Below are 24,086 nucleotides of genomic sequence, written 5' to 3' on the forward strand. Positions count from 1 at the left end.
AACATCCAGGAAAATATTTCGCTTTTATGAAGGGAACAATAACAGGAACGTAAGAATATTCAATTCAGTTTTAACTTTTGAGGACTATCTTAATTATTTTCATATATAACACCACAAAGTTTATCAACTATTCCATAATCTCCAGGTATGTGCATACGAAATTTTACCAGGAGTGTTGAATTTTTATTAGAAAATGATCAGGCATTGAGTTTACCGGAAGTTTGCTGACAAGATCACTTTGCATGTGACTGGGGATGCATGAGTGAAGCAGGGAAGCAGTGGGGGGAAGAGTCTGATAAAATCAGCAGCCAAACTCAAGAGATGTAAATATTACTCTGGAGTCTTACCCCTCAAAAACAAAAAAAACAAAAAAACACTACTATAATGTAGTCGCAACCTTTGATTAACATCTTGTACCCAAGTTAAACTAACAACAGTCACACATAAGACTTGCCCCAGACTTTGCGTGCACACGGAGAAGGCCATCTCTGTGCCCATCTATTGTAATTTCTTCCCTGCAGCAGAGCTAGCCCCACTGCCGTGTTGTTCATCTGTTGAATGAGTTCTACTACTACCTTTTATAGCAACTATGGGATCAGGGAATGACAAAAAGAGGGGAAAGAGGAAAACATCAGAGCAGATTTTTAAAGAAAGCACAAAACAAGAATTTTAAAACTGAGTAACTTTCTAAGTCTTATTTTAAGAGCCCCTGTCTCAATCAAATGGAAAACATGCTCATCTAGGTGACTGACAACGAGCTTTAAGATTAAGACCAAGTTAGAGATTTCCTTTTGCTATGGAGGAAGCAAGACATATTATTAAGACTTCCTATTATAGCTGGATCAGTGACAGAAAATTTAATTTTGAAAATAGCAATGGAGTAAACCTCATTATTTCTAAATCAATAAAGAACTTTCAAAGAGCAGATAATATAAGTACTATACCCAGTATCATGATGGCATATGGTCAGCGTAAAATAAATGAGATAAAGACAGAGAGCAAAAATAAACAATTTCCTCTCTTCTCTCTTTCTTGGTATCTGTCTTCTAATCCAGTGTGACATCTCTCTATATTCCAATGAAAGAAACAAAACAGAAAAAAGGAGGGAGGATGGCCCTCAGAAGAAATTTCTGCAGCTCTTCACACTTCATTTCAAACGAACAGATTTCAAATAGATATGCTCCCTCCCCCACCAACAAAACAAACAAACTAGAAGATCTGGATTAACAACAAAATAGGGAGAACAAACAAAAAAGCTTGTTTAGCCACTAAAATGGGTACTTCAAGTCGTAGATTTATACCCTGAATTTCATAAAAGTATAGAAAGCCTTACTTAACTGTAAGGATTTATGTGTAGAATAGACCAAAAGTAGAAGGCCAAATTAAATGACCTCCAAAAACCTCTATGATTTTATGATTATATAATATAAGCATCTTCTCTATATGGATAAACAAAATTCAGTAACATAATAAGTAATCAGTGTGCCTAAATAATACCTACACTAGCAAAACCATGTACTTAAACCCATTATTTATAAAATTAAGAAAACCAGTATAGATGAATGGATGGATGCTCCAAATAGCCTAAAGTCCAAAGTATTTTTAAAGGTTAATGAAAGAATTAGTATTTCATATCAAAGGTCTATAAAAATGTTTGTAAAAGTCTTAAAATAAAAATTGCCATTCACATTTAGTAATCAGAAGTCAACGTAATTAAAGTTTATTCTTAAAACACAGCAGGATGAGGGCATATGGTGATTAACTACCTCCTCTGAACACCTCCAGGGGATTTCAGTGTTTCCCCAGGAATGTGTGTGGGAGGCAGGGGGTGGGAAAAGAGAGAGACAGAGAGACAGTGTCACCTACCTCTGTGTCCCTAAATCTGTCTTCATAATCTAATCTGTCCTTCTCCACAGCCGTCAATTTCAACTTCAAGTTAGATATTTCAGCCATCAGATCCAATTTCTGAGTTTCTAAGGATGTCCTACTCAGAAGCTCCTATTAATTTAAGAGATACATCCAAAATTGTTTTATTAGAAGCAGCCACACATGAATTTATCTCACTTATGATTGCAAAACAGCACCCATCAAGTAAAGGATGTAGTAAAGTATAATTACTGAATATATATATATACACTTAAAAAAATGATTTACTTTAGGTACCCTTTTTTTGAGCAGCAATAAACACATGTGAGTTTATTGGGGAGACCTATTACATAGATACACACACATATATAAACCTTACGTATTCTTAAGCCTGATGGTAACACTGATGATGACGATATTATATGAGGTGTGCCTGGAAAGAATCCAGCCATGTAATATGAAAAATAGAGACATTTATTGAAAAAGATACAAGATGCAAGAAACATTGTACATAGGACAATGATGCTTCAGTCTCCTTCAAAGTAGGCATGTTGAGACCTCACACAGTTCTCCCAGCTTCTCTTAACCTAACTGTACACGTTCAGCATTCTCAGGTGCTCTGCTTGTTGCAGGGCTTCCAGAACGTGGATCACTTTCAACAGATTGTCGACTGTCTTTGAAGCGGCACTCATTGCATTGTCCCGGAAAGCCTTCTGAATCATCTGAACAGTTTCCTCAGAGGAATGTTCAAGCTTAACGTAAAATTTGACGGAGATTCGTTACTCTAGTCCATCAGTCATTTTGAATGTGATGGCCACGCATGCTCACTCAACGGCATCAAGCGCCCCACTGATTAGTACAGTGAGGTCATTGTTCATGCATGCGCATCCCAGTCCGCTCTCCTTGGCTGCCAGGTTACATCCATGTCACGCAAACCATTCTTGTTGTATTAACAATGGCTGGAAACTTTCCAGACACACCTTGCATTTACCATGTGCCAGGCACTGTTCTGACATATAGAGCTTCAATCCTCATAGCAATCTTATCAGGCAGAAACTCCTATTATCTTTATTCAAAAGCTGAGGAAGCCGAGTAACAGAAAGGTTAAGAATTTGCCAAAAGTTATACAGCAAGGATATGGCAGAGCAGGAATTCAAACCCCAGCGGTTTTTGCTCCAGCATGTACACTATCCGCTGTATCACAGAGCCTCTCCTATGTGAGCACCGTTTGTGTGTATGTGCATATGTTATGAATTTTTCCCCAATAACAAAGGTCATATGTGGTGCTTGCCTTTTTTCTTAATCATAAAATATATGCTCTTGGTTCAGAGTTAGGAAACCATCTGGATGCCAAAAAAAAAGAAAATTAAAATAACCTACAATCCTATTAATATTTTATTCCAGAGTCTAATTACATAAACACTTTATATGGTGTGTGTTTTGAGACTCTGCTACTCTAGATTTTTGCTTAAAATGTGCTAGTCTAAGTGTATCTTGAAATTTACTGCTGCATCAGAGCAAACACAACGTAGAAACGTAGCATCTCAAAGAGCTCAGCTGGAAAATCCCCCTTGGTGCCGGCTTCCACACATACCTGCTGCAGCATTTCTTCTGTGGCATTCAACTTCTCTCTGTGCTCTTCCAGACAAAACTCCAAATCTCGAATCTTCTCTCCCTGAGCCTCCACCTGGTCTGTTAACACACTTACCTGTGTTTGGAGTAAAATAAAGCAATGAGTTAGAAAGAATGTGGGTCCTATTGCACACTTTATTTTTCTAAATGGAACAAACACTGCAATGATCCCACCACTCATACGGCTATAAAGAAAAATAATCTGAAAATTAACAAGACGACAGTGGTCCCTCACATTCCCATTTATACGTTGCTTTTTGATCTAAGAGTCCTACACAATTTTGGAGAAAGTGTTGATTAGGGATGTACACTACTTTATAGGTTAAAACCATTTCAACCATTTATGAGAGAAAGAGTACACACAAATGATCTTTCTTGGGGGTGGGAGGAGATAGTATTAGGTGTTCAGAGAGGAAATGAAGTTAGTGTTTAAAAGCAGTATTCCAATTTGATACTTCAAGAAGAATATGGAAAAGGAACAAGGGAATTTAAATTCCATGCAATCTTTCAAGATGAATCTGATCACAACTCAACACATCCAAAGGCTATTGGTGACTCCTTCAACCTTGGTGCTTATTGCAAATCTCCGAGTTTTTCCTCAACAATCACAAGCCTAGTAAATACACTTCAATTCATTTAGTTCTAAAGACAAAAAAATAACTATCAAACATTTTAAAACATGAAGCAGCAAACTGAAATTTAGCCCACAAGTAGGACTCCACTCACTGTTGTGTTTTGTCTGGCCCGTGGTCTCATATTAAAAAATTGAAAAATTCAATGTAGATATCCAGATTAAGAAATATATACTTATGTATTAATATATCCAGATTTTATACTATGGATATTAATATATCTGACTTTCTGCTATATATTAAAATGTATTTAAAAATCTGATCAGATGACAGATGAGATCAGAAAGCCAGAGCAGATGACACCGAGCCTCTCTTCAAACTGGCCCTGAAGAGCGGAGCTGATTAAGGGCAGCTCCCTCTGGACTGGGTGCACCTGCCCTCGGGCTGCCCCAGGCCTCACTCACCATTCCCTACTGCTCTCATTGCCATCAGCAGGAAACATTTGAATTTGCCATCCCAATTTAAAACAGTCTTTATGTCAGGAGGAAAGATCAACACTTAAAAAATCACTTGCCTGAAGTACGAGGGATTCTTTATCATTTTCTAAACGTGCCAGCCTTTCCTGATACACATCTCCGTTCCCAGGAAGGTGTCCGTTTGTCTGAAAAAGGAAATAACACGGGTGAGGCTGACCCTCTTCACAATCAATGTATTGTGGGCAAATGAAAATCACACGTTTTTAATCCAAGGGGCCCGAATTGAATTCAGCACAGCTGTCACTGCCAAACAGAAAATAGGAGCATGCAATTTCGTTCATTTACCTCAAAATAGGTAAGACAGGCACGTGAAGCATTTAGGCATGTTTTCACCACACTACACAATTTCTAATCAAGGAGAAAATAATGACCCCAAAGGAACAATGGCTAGAAATATTCTTCACTGACGACAGACACACACCCAGGAGCGGGCAAAGCTTTGTGAGTGTGCAGTGGGACACCCAGAACTGTTGAGCCTTTCTCTCTGCCCCAGAAAGCTCAAACACTCAGTCCACAAACGACGTCCCTGGTAGCGCTGACTAGCCACGCTTATCAGCATTTTATCACTTTCTGTCTTGAATGCATTAACTTCTTGTGAGTTTGCCTGTTTGTATAATGTTATGTTCAGCTCCTGGGCAGACCCTGTAAATCATCTTGTACCCTCCTCCCTAGCAGCTGGCTCATCTGCATATACTGATGCTCACTCTTTCTTCCCCTTCCTCCTGCCCCCCCTTAAAATAAGATTTAGGTATATTTATGCATGGTATACATGCCACAGGAAGTAGAGACTGAGAAAGGAAGTACAGATTTTTTTTCCTTGGCTGTCATATGCAAGTCATGAAAGAAACATAAAAAACGTCATTTTGCAACATAGTAGCATACGTGATGTTTAATAGCTTTTAAATCATTCATAACTATAAAACATATAATCCCAATAGATTTTCTGATTCCTTACTCAAATAAAACAGGGATAAAAGCCAGTTGGAATCCAAAATGATTAAATGAGGCCATCCACAGTCCAATTTAAAAAGCAAGTAACACCTCTAGACTTAGAACCAGGAAAAAACACAAACTATACATTCTTACTGCCCAGGGCACATCTGATATGACATCTGCTATTTTTTCAGAATTAACTGAATCTATTATTCTACCTCTTGAATTAATGCAGTTTCCAGTATCAATTCTGAGAATAACAAGTCATGTGCTGGGAAGGAAAAAAACAAAACAACAAAACAGCGCTTTAGCGAAAAAGAAGATTTCAGGATGTTTCTTCTAAAAACTTAGGCACACTGGATACATTTTCCAAAAGGCCACAGAAGAGTCAGAAGCCAATTTAGTAAATGAGCAATTCACATTTAAAGCAGATGAAACGTTTAACATCCGCTGCTTGACCACATACCTGCACAATGACCACAGCATAATTAATTCTGTTTATATTGTTAACTGAAGTGCCCAGATTTAAATTACAAGTATCATGAAGAGTGTGATGGAGTGCCTGGACCACTTTCATCCCTGGGTACTATCACAGAAATGAAATGTACACAGCATCTTGAGGACAGTTTTTTGGAGAAGAGTCAGGATGCAAAATACATGGCGTCACGATCTAAGAAAGTACCACGACAGGCCCTAAGCAGCTGTAGATTCCTCATTTTGGTTATGAACATTAACAGGCATCTGTTTTTAAAACCCACACAAAGCCATGTTTTAGAAACAGACACATCTCATTAGGTAGAAAAAACACTTTCTGTTCAGCAAGGACAAGAAGTAAAACTTGTCTCTCTTCTGATCGGAGGAAATTACAGCAATATTAGCAGTGTTTCCTCTCAAACTACTGCATGTGATATGGAAATAAGATGTTCCAAAACCAGCGCTCCAAAATTATCCCCAAATGAAAACAGATACTGAAAACGGACTCTGGATGGCCCCATTTAATCATTTTGGATTCCAAAATGAGAATACTTAACGTTTTTCAACTGTATTGATATGTACAAGCACTCATAATGCTCAAAGGGTAGTTTAGGGGTTCTTTTTTTAAACATTAAAAGTTACTATAGGAAAAATAAAGCAAAATTTAAGAGACACTGATGTTACAAAGTTGTGTTGACTTAAGTAGGTAAAGATTTTTTCTATCCACGTTTATTTATATTTCTGCCAATTTGTTACCTTTGGATTAAGAATGTTGGAGTTAAGTCCATTAGGTAAATGCCCTACTACCTCTATTCTTTCTCCAACTCCCATGCTCTCCCTTACCAAATCACTCAAAACCTCCCACACATGGCATGCTCTCTCACACACTAGTATTATTCCTTCTGCATGGGCTGTCTTCCCCACCCTTTTCTCTTCTCATTCCTTAAGGTCCACCTGCACTGGGGCTTGGTCCATGAAGTCTTCCTTGAATTAACTGTTTACTCATATGTCAGTTGCAGCATCTGGAGGACCCTTCATTACAGCAGCATCACACTGAATGGACTGAGGTTAGACTTGGCTACACACGTTTCTCTCTTCTAATACTCTGCGTTCTTTGAGTAGGTTTGTCTTTGCATCTGACATACAGTGGGTGCTAACTAAATGCCTGTTGAATGAAGGAACAATGATAAGTGTTCAATAAACATGGGTTGAATAAAAAGATAAATCCATGTTTAGTTTTAACCCGGCCTTCTTGCTTCTCCAGATCGTAGAGGAACTGTGAATCCATGGCTGACCTCTAGACTAGCTCCGTTCTCCTCAAGCTCTGTCCCTATCATGTTTAGGAGGTGATCTCAGAGCCTTTTTAATGGACAATAGTTGAGGCTATTTCGCATGAACTCCCTCATACGCTTGCTTCTTCAATGCACAATATTATTCATTGCTTCCTACATCTTTCCTTCCTTCCTTTCTTCCTGCCAGCCTTGGGGGGACTAAGTTTTAACTCCTTCTTAAAACCTCATCATTCCACCTCTACTTTGGACCCTTGATTTCCTGTTTCCCTGAGACCTATAATTGTTGCCTCTACTTATCATTCTCAGTTTCTTCCTATTAATGAGCTTTCTTCCATTCTCCTTTCAAACACCTACCCCAAGGTTTTTTTTTTTTTTTTTGAGACAGAGTCTCACTTTTTTGCCCGGGCTACAGTGAGTGCCGTGGCATCAGCCTAGCTCACAGCAACCTCAAACTCCTGGGCTTAAGCGATCCTACTGCCTCAGCCTCCCGAGTAGCTGGGACTACAGGCATGCACCACCATGCCCGGCTAATTTTTTCTATATATACTTTTAGCTGTCCAGATAATTTATTTCTATTTTTTAGTAGAGACGGGGTCTCACTCAGGCTGGTCTCGAACTCCTGACCTTGAGCGATCCACCCGCCTCGGCCTCCCAGAGGGCTAGGATTACAGGCGTGAGCCACCGTGCCTGGCCTACCCCAAGGTTTTGTGCCCACCATTCTACTCCCCTCCGCTTCTATAAATCCATCTTTCGTAAACAGTTCCCACCTCCTCCTTCTCATAGTGTGCCATTCTCTTGTCCCCCTCTACTGGCTTCCCTTCTGTGTCTTGTCTCGAACTTCACACTTTAGTGTTTCATCATATTCTGCCATATATAGTTGACTAGTAATTTTATGTGAGCTGGTCATTTATTCTTCCTAATAGTTTCTCAGTGCAAAACTGTCTTACATTTCTTTTGATTATTCCATGATACTTATGAAGTCCTGAACATGTAATTTAAAATGTATCAAGTATAAACTCTTGAGTCAATTTAATTTCCAAAGCATTGAAGACCAGCTTAAATTACTTCATGCAAAATCCTAGAGATGCCTTCAAAATAACCCTTTCTACCCTTGCTCATGGTGCAAGCCCTTATTCAACCCGGCTAAAAGTTCAAGTCAAACTGGAATCAGATTGGGGATCTCAACAGTACAGTGTCCAACTACCAGTGTGTGTGGAGGGTCAGGGTGGGAGATCCAGCTTGACTATAACATTGATACTTTAATTAAAGAACTTATGGTTTTCACCAGGTTTTCCTGGCATGATGGAGAGAAAAGTGTCTAAAAAAGCTTTATTCCTCATAGAATTACAGAATGCTAGAACTAGCCAGGAGCCTCAGCTGGGAATATGAATTGCCTGAATTCACACAGCAGATGCTACACATAACATTAGAGCATTATTTACCTTTTCCTTTACCAAAGTGAAAGCTATTCATCAATTTCCTTCTAATTACTGAGTACTATAAACACACAATCAAGCATAAAGACATAACAAATGTTAACATCTTGCCTTTGTGCCTGTTTTTAAATTTATTACAGAAAATTTCAAATATATGTAAAATGAGAGAAACTAGTAAGATGAAACCCCATGTAGTCACCACTCAATTTCCATAGTTATTATACTAAGTTATTAATTCATGGTGGGCAGAAGTCTTGACCATGATTTTTACTTAAAGCATTATGTTGCGTTTTCCTTTGATTTTCTGGGTTCTATTGGTCTGCATTAGTCTACAGTTACCTCCCCTGTTTCCCACACCTTCATTTTGCTTTGTTCTTTTTTCCTGAGCTCTGTTGTCCTGTCTAAATCCAAAATCAACATATAAGCAGAAATTTGCCACAATTACACTTATTACAGAGAAGGTCCTTTTGAATGAGACATTCCCAAATCAGAATAGTAAGTACCTTAATTGAAATTGGGAAAAGAAAATCAGTCCATTTTATAAGGACAACAAATATGAAGAAATAGTTGGGTTAGTATGATTGCATATACACAAATACACACATGCACAAATCCTACCGGGTCAATATATTTATTTTTAAAACTGGTTCTAAAAACTTTCACACAGTCTTGATTTCAGAATTCTATTTTTAAAAATTCAGCATCAAGAAAAGAAAGGGCTCAGTCCAAGAAATCGCCTTTAATTAAATGTTATCTTGAGCTACCAAAAGCAATATTTGCTATAAGGGTGTTTCATGTCCTAATCAGTACTGTGTCTCTACCACTGCATGCAAACACTTACTGCATGCCTGCTTTTCACTCGACACTGTGCTAGGAGGAGAGATTAGTACTTGATTCCTTCAGCCATGAATAGCACAGCCATAATGCATTTGGGTCCAGCATCTCACATTGCTACTGTCCAAAGAATCAAAGAACACAATACCAACAATGTTGGACATCAAGCCACTAGGCAGAGGCAGTACTCTGCTCCCCTGTCCTCGCACCGGACGTGCTGGAATGAGGGCACAAGCTTCTGCAGTGGGTGGACGGGGACGTGTTTAGAATACAGCATCATCCTGGTCACAAGTATACTCCAAAGTCCTCTGAGTTATAGCAGGACAGAGAAAAGAGGTCTCAGTGTCCCCAGAAGCTAAGCGCCAGCCCCTATCCTAGTACAATAGCATATTCATTCATTCATTCATTCACCCATCATTCATTCATTTATTCAACAGTGAATACATGTTGAAAGCCAGCTATGTGTGACAGGATACAGTCACCCAGCAAAAGAATCTCTCTTCTCCTCTGGGAAGGATAACATGAGATCAAGAAACAATGCTGTCCTTACTGTTCTTGTCTCTTACTCTGTCTTAACTCACTTTCCTGAAGGAACAGGCAAGTCTCTTTCCAAACAATCCTAACAAATACCAGTACCCCAGGATTCCATTAAAAGTACATCTTTCATCTCTCTTGATTGAGAATTCTACTGACTTGGTCAATTTATTTTCCTGTGTTTATGGAGAATTTTCATGGGAAGCCTAAGGGGGAAACTGCCTTAATTTTAGCCAAGATGTCTCAGTGAGATCACCTGTTTGTCAAGGCCTGAGAAAACATTCCCTGGAGGTGCACATGAAAAGCAAAGCGGGTCAGAGAACAGCAGGGATGGGAGGGTGCTGGGACTGCGCTGGCCTGTGTGGCTGGGGTCAGGGACTCGGAGACAACAGGCGGCAGCAGCCCTGCAGAGAGCATGTCCCATGGCTGAACTCTTTAAGTTATGAGCATTTTTATTTTTACAGCAACTTTTAAAAATACGCATTTGTAATTATCTAATTTAGTAAAGGTAGAACTAAGTAAGATACAAATGTTTTAAGGTGCTTTAACAGAAGTCAGTCAAGAATGCCTCCTTTCCCCCACTTACACTCCACTTATCTCACGAGTTCTGACGCCTGATTTGCAGTTATTACCATTAGTGTTTTCACTCACTTCGTGGAAAATTGTATTTTTGTAATCTCTGCTGACTTTGAGATGGCCTCATAATTAAAACTGCCAAATAATCAGACACTCTGGGGATTTCACTAACTGATCCCCTGCTGGTGTGGATCAAGGTCATGATCCTCAGTTTCCTCTGTTGAAGAAAACATTATGAGAACGTTCTAGGGCAACTCATCAGGTTAGGCCTAAAGTAAACAAAAACCACTCACTTGTCCCAAACAATTTTCTATTTGTCCTTTTAAATCTGGAGCTTGATAAAGCACGTAATTCTCCATTATTAATATTTGTGTTAACATACAATAACATTTCACAATCAAAATAGAATTCTGCTTCAGTAATTGAACAAATATGTCATATTTTACGGGTTTTTTTAATCACAGGAGACAAACTTCTGAGTCTTAAATTTGTTTCTAGGAGATACAGCTACAGTAACAGTATTAAAACATTCATTCTTATAGATTCAGTATCTCTTCCCCGTAACAGGCTACTAGTGCTACTGCCTCCTTTTCTCTCATCCAGCTCCTGATCCCAGGAAACAATTAAACAGGCAGCAGCAATTGGCAGTGAATAAATGACTGGCATCCTACAGGAAACCGGGGGATCTCCCCTGGCCTGGCCAAAATAATAATTAAGCTGCAAACGCTCAATTGCACTAATGAAAAGATTGGCACCAGTCTTAAAGTCCATGGACTCTCAAGCTGGCCATGGTTAAACACTATGAATGAAACCTTCATGATGTAACTGGTGTCACTGACAAGTTTTTCTAAAACATTGCAGAAGCATCTCTGCAGTCTGAGAAATGCCTGTACTGTATTGTCACAGGAACTGAACTGTGTATGGGTGATTTGTAACCTAACTCCCCTTGTAACTGGACCCACCTCTCTTTCCCTATTGCAAAGGGATCCTGTTAAACATTTTCCCTCGACTCTCTACGACCTACTGTTCAGTATTACGTTTTTGACTAGCCTTCTGCCAGCTGTGTTGATAAGCACTCAGCATAGACTGGTTCATGGGATCCCCAAACCCTGAGTGGCAAGAACCACCACCCCCATTTTAAAGGTGGGGAAACTGAGACACAGAGCTTAAAAAATTTTCCCAAGGTCATACAAGCTTCTAAGAGAGCGAGCCAACGTTAACATTCAGGTCTTTCCACAGCCTGCATCTGTCACTGTCTAGATACAATTCTGCCTTCTTTATCATTCACTGCTTTCTTACTCCAGAACCTTTTACCTGTTATTTGGGCAGTTTCCCCATGTACGACATAAAGGGGTATTTGCTACGATTCTAAGTGCTCCTTCAATTCTAAGATGCCATCAATTTTTATTTTTAAAATTTACCATGTTAACCATTTTTAAGGGTGTAGTCCGGTGGTGTTAAGTACATCCACATTGTTTTACAACCATCACCATTATCCATCTACAGAACTCTTTTTGTCTTGCAAAACTGAAACTCTGCATCCATTAAATATAACTTCCCCATTTCCCCCTCCCCTCAGCCCCCGGCGATCATCATTCTACTTTCTGTCTCTATGGATTTGACTATTCTAAGTACTTTATTAATAAAAAAGGAAGGAAGGAAAGAAAGGATGGAGGGCGGGAGGGAGGATTGACCCCAGCTATATTCCCATGTTAAGGTCATAAAACACATCCCAAATTTTGCAATAGTAAATGGGAGAACTCTAACATTATCAACAAATAATTAAATTATAAGCATAAGACCCTCTATACTCATTGGATTCTCAATGCTGCCTCAAGTTCCCTTTTGGTTATTTATTTTTTCTTTTTTTCCTATCATCAGTCCTGGCCTACCCTTTTGGTTCTAAAAGTAAAGCCTACCATGGTAGGTGTGCAATGACCACTCAATTCACACCTATTCCTTTATTACCCCAAACACCCATTCCTGCTCTCCTTGCTTTGGTCTTTGGTCTTTACCATCATTCTTCTTTTATACTTTCATTCTCTGTGTGCTTGAGAAAACACACTTAATTTGGAAGGTCTGTGGTCAAGATGAGGGAACACATGTAAATAAGCTAGATAGATATAAATACATTTAACAGCAACAATAAAAACCCCCTACTCTCTCTCTGGATCCACATCTAGTTTATTTTGTTTCTGTTATTTTTAGAATGAAAACTGCATCTTCTTAAGTTCTGTAAAGCATTTGTCATTTTGTGGATTCCTAAGTTTAAAATGTCAAATATTAAGATAGAAAGTAACCAAAAACACACACCAATAAGCCATTATCCATCCAAGAAGTTAGTTTAAAATAACTTCATTCAATGTGTACTCCCTTATCATTCATGGAGCATCATTCATTACAAATATAATTATGGAGCACCTACTGTATGCCAGGCATTGTTCTAAGCACAAGGGATACAGTTTTTTTTTAAACAAAGGTAAAAATCTGATTTACGATGCTTACATCCCAGTTGGAAAGACAGAAAATAAATGACATAAACATGGCAAACACACAGGACATTAGAAAGTGGTGAATGCTAAGAACAAAATGAAGCAGGGGGATGCAACACAAAGAATGTGTGTAATTTGAGATACGGTGGTAAGGGAAGGCCTCACTGAGCACACAGCTTTTGCATAAATGCCAGGAGAAGAAGAGCCATACAGATATGTGGGGAAAGAGCTTTCCAGGCAGCGTGGACAGCCAGTGCAAGGGCCCTGAGGCCAGTTTACCTGGCATGTTTGAGAATCAGTGAAGCAGCCAATGTGCCTGGAGTAGAGTGAAGAGGGGGAAGGAACATAATGAGGTGAGGTCCGAGAGTCATGGGGAGCCAACCCTACCTATATGGCCTAGCAGCCCACAGTAAGTACTTTGGATTTTACTCTGAGCAAGATGTGACCCCACCGGCAATTTTGAAAAAGGAGTGAATGATATGATTTCACTTATATTCAGGGATCATCATCACCCCTTTTTATCATTTCTAGAAATAGTTTGACAGAACAGATTAAGCTCATGTTAATGGAAATGTTTTGGACACATGTCAAAAATGCAACCACAGGTACTCTCGTAAGCTGTCATTGTCATTGGCAACCTCTGGATGTGGGCTAGGGGAATAGGTTCTTCTAACAATCGTAAATTCCTTTCTTGCTACATGCTAAATAATCAGGAAAACGTGAGTAAAGAAGGGTGAGATAGGATGTAAAACAGGCTAAGGAATATTCTAGAAAACACCTAATTTCAGAGCATAAGGCAATCCCCAAAGAAATCAGCAAACCTGGACCCTTAAATCTCTGGAGGGGAAACTGGCAGAGAAAATATAAAGTATAATAAAGGCCGGGCGTGGTGGCTCACGCCTGTAATCCTAGCACTCTGGGAGGCCGAGGCAGGTGGATCGCTCGCAGTCAGGAGTTCGAGACCAGCCTGAGCAAGAGTGAGACCCTGTCTCTACTAAAAATAGAAAGAAATTAGCTGGACAACTAAAAATATATAGAAAGAAAATTAGTCGGGCATGGTGGTACATGTCTATGGTCCTAGCTACTGGGGAGGCTGAGGCAGGAAGATCGCTTGAGCCCAGGAGTTTGAGGTTGCTGTGAGCTAGGCTGATGCCATGGCACTCTAGCCTGGGCAACAGAGTGAGACTCTGTCTCAAAGAAAAAAAAAAAAAGAAAAGAAAAAGAAAATATAAAGTATAACAGTAAGGCGCTGTGTAGTTCAAAAAGCAAAACATCCTCAATTGTCAAGGTGGTGTAGCTGTACTACCGTGAAAGGCTGGATCGTACTACTTGCACTCAGAAGTGGAGAGGTAAGTTGGGTGGGGACATAAGAACAGTTAGCATAGGCTGGGAGTGCTGGTTGTGTCACAGCGCATGACAATACGATGTACTACCAAGGTTCCCAAAGCAAGCAGCTTTCATTTCTACCACAGATCCACAAGCAGAATTAATTCTTTCATACAATTTTCATTAGTTTCCATATAAACACAATTAACTCACAAGCATATTAGTGCATCTTATTGAAAATTGAGTATCCTCTAAATGCTTATAAGATAGGACCTTTCCTATCTTTTCCTTTGAATCTAGGTATGTTTGTGACATTCTTTAGATTTTATGTCGTCATCTCATGGTCAAACCATGGTATTTACCATTGTGCCTGGAGAAAGGGCAGCTCTGCCACGGCATCGATTTTGGGGAAGATGCCTAGAAAGAGGCTTGCTGTTCAGTGAATAACACCCAGATCAATTTAACTTGAGAACTGGAATTGAAATGATTGCCACAAACCACTAGATGGCACTTCACATCAAATACTGCTACAAACCTCTTGCTTTTCGAAGTGTCTATTCACTACACTTTCCATTTAGAATTACCACTAGGTTCTCTATAGTGACCTTCCTAATATCACTAAGAAAACATGTATTATGTGCAAGGTTCTTTCTCTTATAGGATTATTTGTGGTAAGCCACGGTAGGTCATTCAGGCACAGTCTAAAAGCCATTTTTATGAGCAGAATCAGGTGACCTGTCGGCACTCATAAAATGTACACTAATAGCACTTTTAAAAAAGCTATCCTTAGAGTCAAAATGGAATTGGAATCTCTTAAGGGATAAAATCAGAGTAAACCTGTTGCTCTATGATTTTTTTTTCTTGTTGCAATCAGCTATGCTGTGTTCTTAATTTTGGAATAAGCAAAAGATTCACAGCACAGAATTTGTACCATGTAGACATCTACCATTTGACTCTGAAGCCATTCAATAAGCGTTTCTGCTGTCGAGTCGGGGATCTGGCATCTCAGGCCTTCCTTCTCGTCTGTTTCCATCATCTCCAACAGTCCACGCAGGTCTTCCACAAGGTGCAGAGCTCGCAAGCTTCCCATGAAAGGAGAAGTGGGGGACTGGCAATCAAAAATCCCATTGGAATATTCCAGGGCTTTAGAACCTAGGGTAAAGAGAAATCACAGAGGCAATGGGATTTATAGTAGATGAAATATTAATAACAAAGCTAAAGGTGATAAAGCAGTCTAGCCACGTTGAGGAATAATCAAAACAAGGCACAGGAAAAAGATAATCCAATCACGTCAATCTCTCTAAGTCATAGCTGTTTGGTACAAAAATAAAAATCGATGGTAAATATAAATGGTCCAATACCTAACAAGGAGGCCAATTGTGTGGTATAGAAAGAAAAAGAGCCTGGTGGGCTTAGGTGTGCGGTGTGCTGGCCTCATGGAAACCACAGACAAGGTGGCAGATGAGTTAGGTGGAGCCACGCATTCCAGAAAATACAAATTTTACAGACCAATAAAGTCTTCAGAAATCCCTGAAAAGGATTTATACTGAGGTGGAAATTGCATAGCATAATTTCAAAGGTAAGAAAGCCAGTTTCCAGTTAACTTCCCAGAATTTAATCTCTGGAGTTCACTGAATGACATGTGTGCGTTTGTACATGTGTGAAGCATGTGTGTCTGAACATTTTCCCTATGACTTTGTTTGCAGCCTAGCACCAAATGCTCTTGTTAATATTAGCTTTAAAACATAATTTTACAGGCTGGGTCCAGTGGCTCACAGCTGTAATCCTAGCATTTTGGGAGGCCGAGGCAGGAGGATCACTTGAGCCTAGGAGTTTGAGACCAGCCTGGGCAACAGAGCAAGACCCCATCTCTATAAAAAATAGAAAAATTAGCTGGGTGTGTGGCTCACACCTGTAGTCCCGTTACTTGGGAGACTGAGGCAAAAGGATTGCACGAGTCCAGGAGTTTGAGGTCACAGTGAACTATGATGACACTACTGTATGCTAGCTTGGCCAATACAGGGAGACCCTGTCTCAAAAAAAAAGTTTTACAGCCACTTTTACTACTTTGAAATTCACACAACTGACCCATAGCCCTTTCTGAAAGCAATCATATATACCTCTTCATCTCTTTGATTTTTATTTTCTGATGTGTCAAATATACATACTACTTTTATACTTACATATCAGTCACGGTGATAGTCAGGCCATCACCTCATGTGTTTGAAGGCCCTGCAGTTGGATGACACACACAAACCAATGTGGGAGTTCTCTCCCCAATTGGCCATCGGGCTTGATCAATTTCAACAACAGAAACAGAAATTCTCTTTCAGCTAGTCCATTCCACTCACCTTCCTAACAGTGGACCAAATGATTTAGACCAGATTCTGCCAAACTCTGATTATGGCCACTGTTGATACACTAGGCAGAGTGCTAACTGCATTACACGACCCTCTGGAATCAATCCCCTTAGGAGCCCCAAAGGCTGAGATGAGAACCCAGAAAAACATAAACTGAAAAGTGTATGTCAAGGGGAGGGAGGAACAGAAGAGCATTAAAACCCAGTGAGGCTGTGGTGTTCTATTCCAGCAGTTTTGAGCATTAGGATCTCTGATACTATTAAGAATACATGTGTCCATGACAGCCCCCTTCTGTTAAATTCCCTTCACAAAACAAAGTGGGCAGAGGGGAGAGATGTACATTTAGAAAAAGTTCCCAAACATTTACAGTCATTTCTCCTTCTCTCCCTCAGTTGGAGAATTAATGATGTTAATTTGAAAACATATAAACACAGGTCCTACCTACCCACAAAGCTTCTCATTGATTTAGTTTGAGGTGAGACTCTGTGTTTCTTAATAACTGTAACATTATTCTGAAGCCCTTCTGGGGCTAAGGAACAGATACACTAACGTAGTAGAATATATAAAATGTAAAACCTTCAAATACTATTCCAGAAATATCATGTCTCTCAACTAGACTTTTTCTAAGAGTATAAGGCTATAGCCTCTGGTGCCTAGATTGGTTCTAGTAATACTTTCTGAAATTGTGACTAAGTCAGTCCATATCTTTGCCACATAATAGTTCTAACAACTAGTATTTGAAAACATGTTTCATGGCCTAAGCAAGAAAACACTTTTCTAGACTAAACTTAACCAGTTCCTTACCAGATTTGGTTGTTAAACTCTTTGCGCCTTCATGTTCACCTCCCCTAGACAAGTTTTGGCTTCCCAAGAACTCTTTGCAAATGATATTACAAGAACTGAATGCACTACTCTAAGCTACAAAGGAGGTCAAATTGAAGCTGGGTCTCCAGGACATAGAAGTATAATAAACTATGGCATGCCACTTTCCTTAGTAAAAAAAAGAATCTTCTGAACAAGACTTAGAACTACCAAAACACAACAAGGTCAAATTTATGATCAGAAAAAATAAGCAGGTGGGGCCAGGACAACTAGAATCCAGGAGGAGTAGAGCTTAACCGCACTCTGACCTTGATCATCAGAGGGTGACAACCACATCTAATGGTCCCCATTCAACCCTCTCCTCATTGTAATGGGTTCCTAAATACATAAAAGTACTTCCCATCAGACAAAAACTATAATGTGACACAAGACCTCGGGGAGCCACCATTCTTGGAGAGATCTCAAGGGTTCTCTTGCTAGTCAGTCCCCTCTGCCACGGTACGAGACAAAGCTGTGCTGGTTTACCGCATTTGCTCTGCTTTCACGATAGACACCTGCTGAAGATCCTTGACAAGGGAATCATAGGATGAGATCTGTGTTTTAGAAAGGAGATTCTGGTGGTGTCGAGAAGGATGGACTAGAGCAGGAGAGCAAGAGTCTCAGGGGTGCCATGTGGAAAGGTTACTTGGCTACAGCAAGATAATGGTAGCACACACAGGACAGATTTAAGGAGGATAAAAAGAAAAGGCAGAATCTGGGAGGAGGCAGAATTGATAGAACTTTATTAAGTAAATGGAGAACATGAGGGACAAAAATGTCTAAAATGACTTCAATTTCTAGCTTAGGAAACTGTGGATGGAGGGTTATGAAATGAACCAAGATAAAGACCATTAGAGAAACTTCCAAGGAAAGATAATGAATGAGCTCAATGCATTAAATGATGACGCTCATGTGCCTACAGGATACTTCAGGGCAGGTATCTGGTTGGCAGTTAGAAATAGGGATTGGAAGCCTAGTAAAAAATTGGAAAAGTAAATAGGTGTAAATTGAACAAGCCAGGCTCAGTGGCACATGCCTATAGTCCCTACTATTCAGGAGACTGAGGCATGAGGATCACTTGAGCCCAGGAGTTTGAGGCTACAATGAGCTATGGATTACACCTGTGAACAACCATTGCACTCCAGGTTGGGCAACACAGCAAGACCCTGTCTCTAAAAAAACCAAAATAGATGCGAGAGTCACTGGTGTAAAGGGAACGTTGAATTCAAAGGAAGAGATCAGAACATTCATGGACATTGGGTAGAACAGCGTCCCTCAAAGTATGGTCCACAGACCATCTACACCAGAACCACATGAGATGCAGACTTTTTATCCTTGATCAGAGACCTAGGACGTAAATGGAATTTTTGACATTTTAAAATAAAGTTTGAGAATAATTCTGGCAGAAAATGGAGAAGAGAAACAAAAATAAAACCACAGAAAACAGAAAGGCATTGTAGAGAGCCAAGAAATGAAAGAAAGGGGCCGGGCACGGTAGCTCACGCCTGTAATCCTAGCACTCTGGGAGGCCGAGGCGGGTGGATCGCTCGAGGTCAGGAGTTCGAGACCAGCCTGAGCAAGAGTGAGACCTCGTCTCTACTAAAAATAGAAAGAAATTATCTGGCCAACTAAAATATATATAGAGAGAAAAAAATTAGCCGGGCATGGTGGCGCATGCCTGTAGTCCCAGCTACTCAGGAGGCTGAGGCAGAAGGATCCCTTAAACCCAGGAGTTTGAGGTTGCTGTGAGCTAGGCTGACACCACGGCACTCACTCTAGCCCGGGCAAAAAAGTGAGACTCTGTCTCAAAAAAAAAAAAAAAAGAAAGAAATGAGAGAAAGTGAAAAGGTAATAAAAGAACTGTAATGAAAAAGCCAAGTGAAGAGAGTAAATGTCATGATTCCATCTTTCAGAGGATGTAGATTACCTGCTATGATACCATCCATCTGCTCCAACGCCGCAGCCAACATGTCACTTGCGTCACTCATCATTTTCTTATTTGTCAAGGCAAAGTCCAACCTAGATCTGAAAAAATAATGATGTTGCCATTACATCCTTTACATGACACATGCTTGCAAACGGGTTTGATAATTCAGCTTCCAATTAGACCTGCACTTAGCAGTCAAAAATGGAGAGAGAACTTCAGAAGTGGTGGAGGTGAATCAACCTAGCCATTTAGTAGGCTGTGGCCAATCATCTGCAGCACAAGACCACATGCCATACCTGTATCAGGTAATAAAGAAGATTCAGAGCTTGCCCTCAAGGTCTTTAAAGCCCAGTACAATGGTTTCTGTGCTGTACTCCAGAGCTCTAGGACTCTGTGAAGGGCACCAGGGATGTCCGTGGACGCTTGCTGGGGGCATGAGAGGTGCTGGCCAGACAAGACTCCTTCCTCCCTGTACCAGCCCCACCAATCTCTGCTCTCTTAAGTTTGCTTTTTTTCTTTCTGCATAAGGGTTTACTTTAAGATTTGTCTAAGAAGGCTGGGCACAGTGGCTCACGCCTGTAATCCTAGCTCTCTGGAAGGCCGAGGCAGGAGGATCACTTGAGGTCAGGGGTTCAAGACCAACCTGAGCAAAAGCGAGACCCCATCTCTACTTAAAAAAAATAGGAAAAATTAGCCAGGTGTGGTGGCAAGTGCCTGTAGTCCGAGCTACTCGGGAGGCTGAGGCAAGAGGATCACTTGAGCCCAGGAGTTTGAGGTTGCTGTGAGCTAGGTTTATACCACTGCACTCTAGCCTGGGCAACAGTGAGACTCTGTTTCCAAAAAAATTTGTCTAAGAAAAGGATTCACTAACATATATATTAAACACACACACACAAACCCCTATTGGTATTTTGTAATGTAATTATACCTATCACAATGCACCATAGACATTACTGAGTGCCTATAGTGGTTCTTCCACATTTATGTAAGTTATCCATAATCCTTAATAATGACAACAAACCTATCAAATGGATAAATTCATCTCCATTTTATAAGTGAGGATCAAAGATGTCTGATTTTTGCATGGAACACAGCAAGTAAATACAGCAACGACTAATTTTTATTTTAAGTCTGTCTCACTTCCACTATAATACTGAATTTCTACTTATCTGATTCTATCTGAAGGATAGGTTTATGTTGAAATTGTGTCACAATCTACTTATTGTTTCACCTATTAAAAATATATTGAGATTATGCTTGCAAAAAATTTGGTCATTTATAAGAAAAGGAGAAGATAATGATTTTCAACATTAATTGGTGAATTTCAGGTACCAGCCTAAGCACCCACGTAGATTCTCCCAGCAGACTTGAATAAGGCTCTTGCTACTTTGCAGATACTGTGGAATAGAAAATACCCGGAAAGAAAGGGCACGCTGTTTAATAGAAACCTTTGCCCTCTGTTTCCAAGCAGCCAGATCTCACTTGCCACCTCATTTTCCCAAATATATTTATAGTTCTGATATCAGTTTCTTGGATCAGTTCCCCACTGTACATTCATTCTAACAAAATGTCATAAAATTATTGTGAAATATTACTTTGACTTTAGAGTAGTTTCACCGAAGTGTTTTCTAGAACTTTACTCACTTTCAGAAGGTATAAAATGTCACTACCATTTTATGTGGAAATATTACCACCCAAAAATACTCAAGGTATGTGTTTACAGTTACCCAGAAACCAAGGAATCAACAAGTTAGGTTATGAACCTAGATGGTTCTAACAAATTGACTTGCATACTCAGCCAGTGTACAGTCCAAAGAGGTGGGACACACGTTTAATAACCACACTTGAGGGTGGAAGACTCAAAACATGAAAATTGAGAGTATAAAGGATTAAGCTGAATTTCATATGATATATGTGTATAGGTAAAACAAAGAGACACACACCAGGCTCAGCTATAAACATGGGAATACCAATAAAACAAAGTAACGCCCACATTAGAAAAACACAATCACCATCTCACTAAATTAGAAAATCCATCTTTGTTAGCAGCTATATTTTGTGTAGAGCACAAACACTTTTTCAGGTATGACAAGTAGTTATCTGTTTCTCCTCTGTTCTGTTCAATGAGCCTTCAAATGTTAGGACGTGAAGGCATGAGGCAACCTAGACCATGTTTTTCAAAGTAGTGAAGAACCAGTTTTTACAAAAATTTCTAATTCGTTAGAGAACAATCCTTTGTTTATTATAAGAAAAACATGATGACAATGTTAAATTGCTATGAAAGTTTATAAAGGCTTACTTTCAATTTCTACATATATCACATAGCAGCCTACAGGTAGTAGTAAGGAAAAGACAGTAAATACAAGTAATAAATATGTATGTAATATGGCAAAAGTGGTAGGTGGTAAGGGGGGAAAAATGGAACAGGATAGGAGGGTCCAGTTTAGAAGAGTTTACACCATTAGGTGGCCAGAAAGCAGAGACAGAGTCAAAGGACAAAGATCTAGTCAAATATAGGTGGTCTACTTCAGTCGTATTCCAAGTGTAGTATGTTTACAAATCAATACAAAGCAATGAGAGGGGTGAGGACATGAATAGACATTTACTGAAAGAGGAATATTTTTAACCAATAAAAATATGAGATGCTTAATACCATCAACAATTGAGGAATTTACAACGTGATACTGTTTTAAACCCAGTCAATTCGTGAAAAAAATTTAACACCAAGTGTTGTAGAGGATATGGATTCACAGAATCTTTTACTGTTTGCTTGTTTTTTGAGATGGGGTTTCACTAGGTTACCCAGGCTGGTCTTAGACTCTTGGGCTCAAGCAAAACCTCCTGCCTCGGCCTTCCAAGTAGCTGGGACTACAAGGACGTGCCACCACGCCCAGCTTGACAGGATCTCTTATAGAATGGTGGTGGGAATGTGAGATGGTTTACCATTTTGAATAACAGCATGGTATTATCATCTATTAATAAAATTAAACATTCACATTCATTTTCAATACACCAATATTTATTCCAAGGTATATAACCAAGAACAATACACGAATGTTTGTAGAAGGACTCTTTTTACAAGAACAAAAATATAACCAACCTAAATGTCCATGAACACAAGGGGGATGAATAAACTGTGGGACAGTCACACAAGGGAATGACATATAGTTGTCAAAACAAACTAAAGAAATATATGTGTAGTATGGACAAATTTACACATTATAATAGTAAATAAAAAAGTAAGTCTCCAATAAATTCAGCAAGACATTTTATAAAGTTAAAAACAATTAAATATACATACATTTAATTGGTTATATATATATCAGCTAATTGATATATATCATATTATCAACATATTTTGATTATATATATACATTTTAGAATTACATACAGATTCAATATAAGTATAAGAAAAGAAAAAAGAGATTCATACAAGTTACCAAGTAAAAAGGTTACCTCCAAGTTTTTGAGTTGGGGAATAAATGCAAAAGTCCTTACTATAGTACTAAAAATAACAAAATAGGAATTTCGGTTTGATAATGGTGGAGTAGATATTAGTGGACGAATTGTCCCACAGATAATGATTCAAAACATTAGATGAAATATAAAAACATTTTTATATTTGGGGGAGCAAGCAAAAGCAGGTAGAAACTGGAGGGAATCTGGCTCTTAAGAAAAGAGAACTGCCGGGTCAGGGTGGCTCACACCTGTAATCCTAACACTCTGGGAGGCCGAGGTGGTAGAATTGCTTGAGGCCAGGAGTTCAAGACCAGCCTGAGCAAGAGCGAGGCCCCCATCTCTACTAAAAATAGAAAAAATTAGCTGGGTGTAGCGGTGTGTGCCTGGAGTCCCAGCTACTCGAGAGGCTGAGGCAGGAGGATCACTTGAGCCCAGGAGTCTGAGGTTGCAGTGAGCTGTGATGACATCACTGCATTCCAGCCGGGGCAACAGACCTGAACTCTGTCTCAAGAAAAGCAAAGAAAAGGGAACCATAATAGAGAAGATTCACATTTATATAGCTTTCACATGTGAGCACCCCAATCCATGTGATGCAGAGTGGCTAGGACTCCTGAAGAAAACTCCCATCTTGCTCAAATGTCAGAAAGGGGTAAAATTCTTATATTATACACAAAGATGTGTAATACTAATTCATCACAGACTATAAGAAAATATAATGTAATCCACTAAAACTATAAAATAAAAAGATAAGTAACAAGCCAATTGAGTTGATGAAACTGAATAGTAATAAAATCCTCAATTTTATTCAATCCAAAAGGTGGCAGTAATGGAGGAACAACAGACGGATGGGACAAATAAAAATCAAAAGCCAAGATGCTAGACTTAAACTATTAAACTATATTAAATATAAATGGAATAAATAGTAATGAGCCAGAAATCATCAGACTAGTTAAAAAAAAAAGAACTATATGCTGTT

General features: G+C 39.4%; 1 protein-coding gene across 16 annotated transcripts in view; it reads right to left on the minus strand.

Annotated features, from left to right (window-relative positions):
- PPFIBP1 (PPFIA binding protein 1) overlaps positions 1 to 24,086 on the minus strand; it is a 159,816-nt gene that overhangs the window by 37,131 nt on the left and 98,599 nt on the right. For 15 of the 16 annotated variants that reach the window (XM_045554136.1, XM_045554127.1, XM_045554128.1 and 12 more), the window contains 5 exons: positions 19,652 to 19,749; positions 15,450 to 15,655; positions 4,645 to 4,731; positions 3,461 to 3,574; positions 1,867 to 1,998 (listed from right to left, as the gene is read on the minus strand). In XM_045554136.1, the coding sequence (XP_045410092.1) occupies positions 1,867 to 1,998; positions 3,461 to 3,574; positions 4,645 to 4,731; positions 15,450 to 15,655; positions 19,652 to 19,715 (603 nt within the window). In that variant the 5' untranslated portion in view covers positions 19,716 to 19,749. The remainder of the gene's footprint in view (positions 1 to 1,866; positions 1,999 to 3,460; positions 3,575 to 4,644; positions 4,732 to 15,449; positions 15,656 to 19,651; positions 19,750 to 24,086) is intronic. The other variant, XM_045554139.1, reaches the window with a different exon arrangement.

Source organism: Lemur catta, chromosome 6 (assembly GCF_020740605.2).
Source record: "Lemur catta isolate mLemCat1 chromosome 6, mLemCat1.pri, whole genome shotgun sequence".
NCBI classification, from domain to species: Eukaryota; Metazoa; Chordata; class Mammalia; order Primates; family Lemuridae; genus Lemur; species Lemur catta.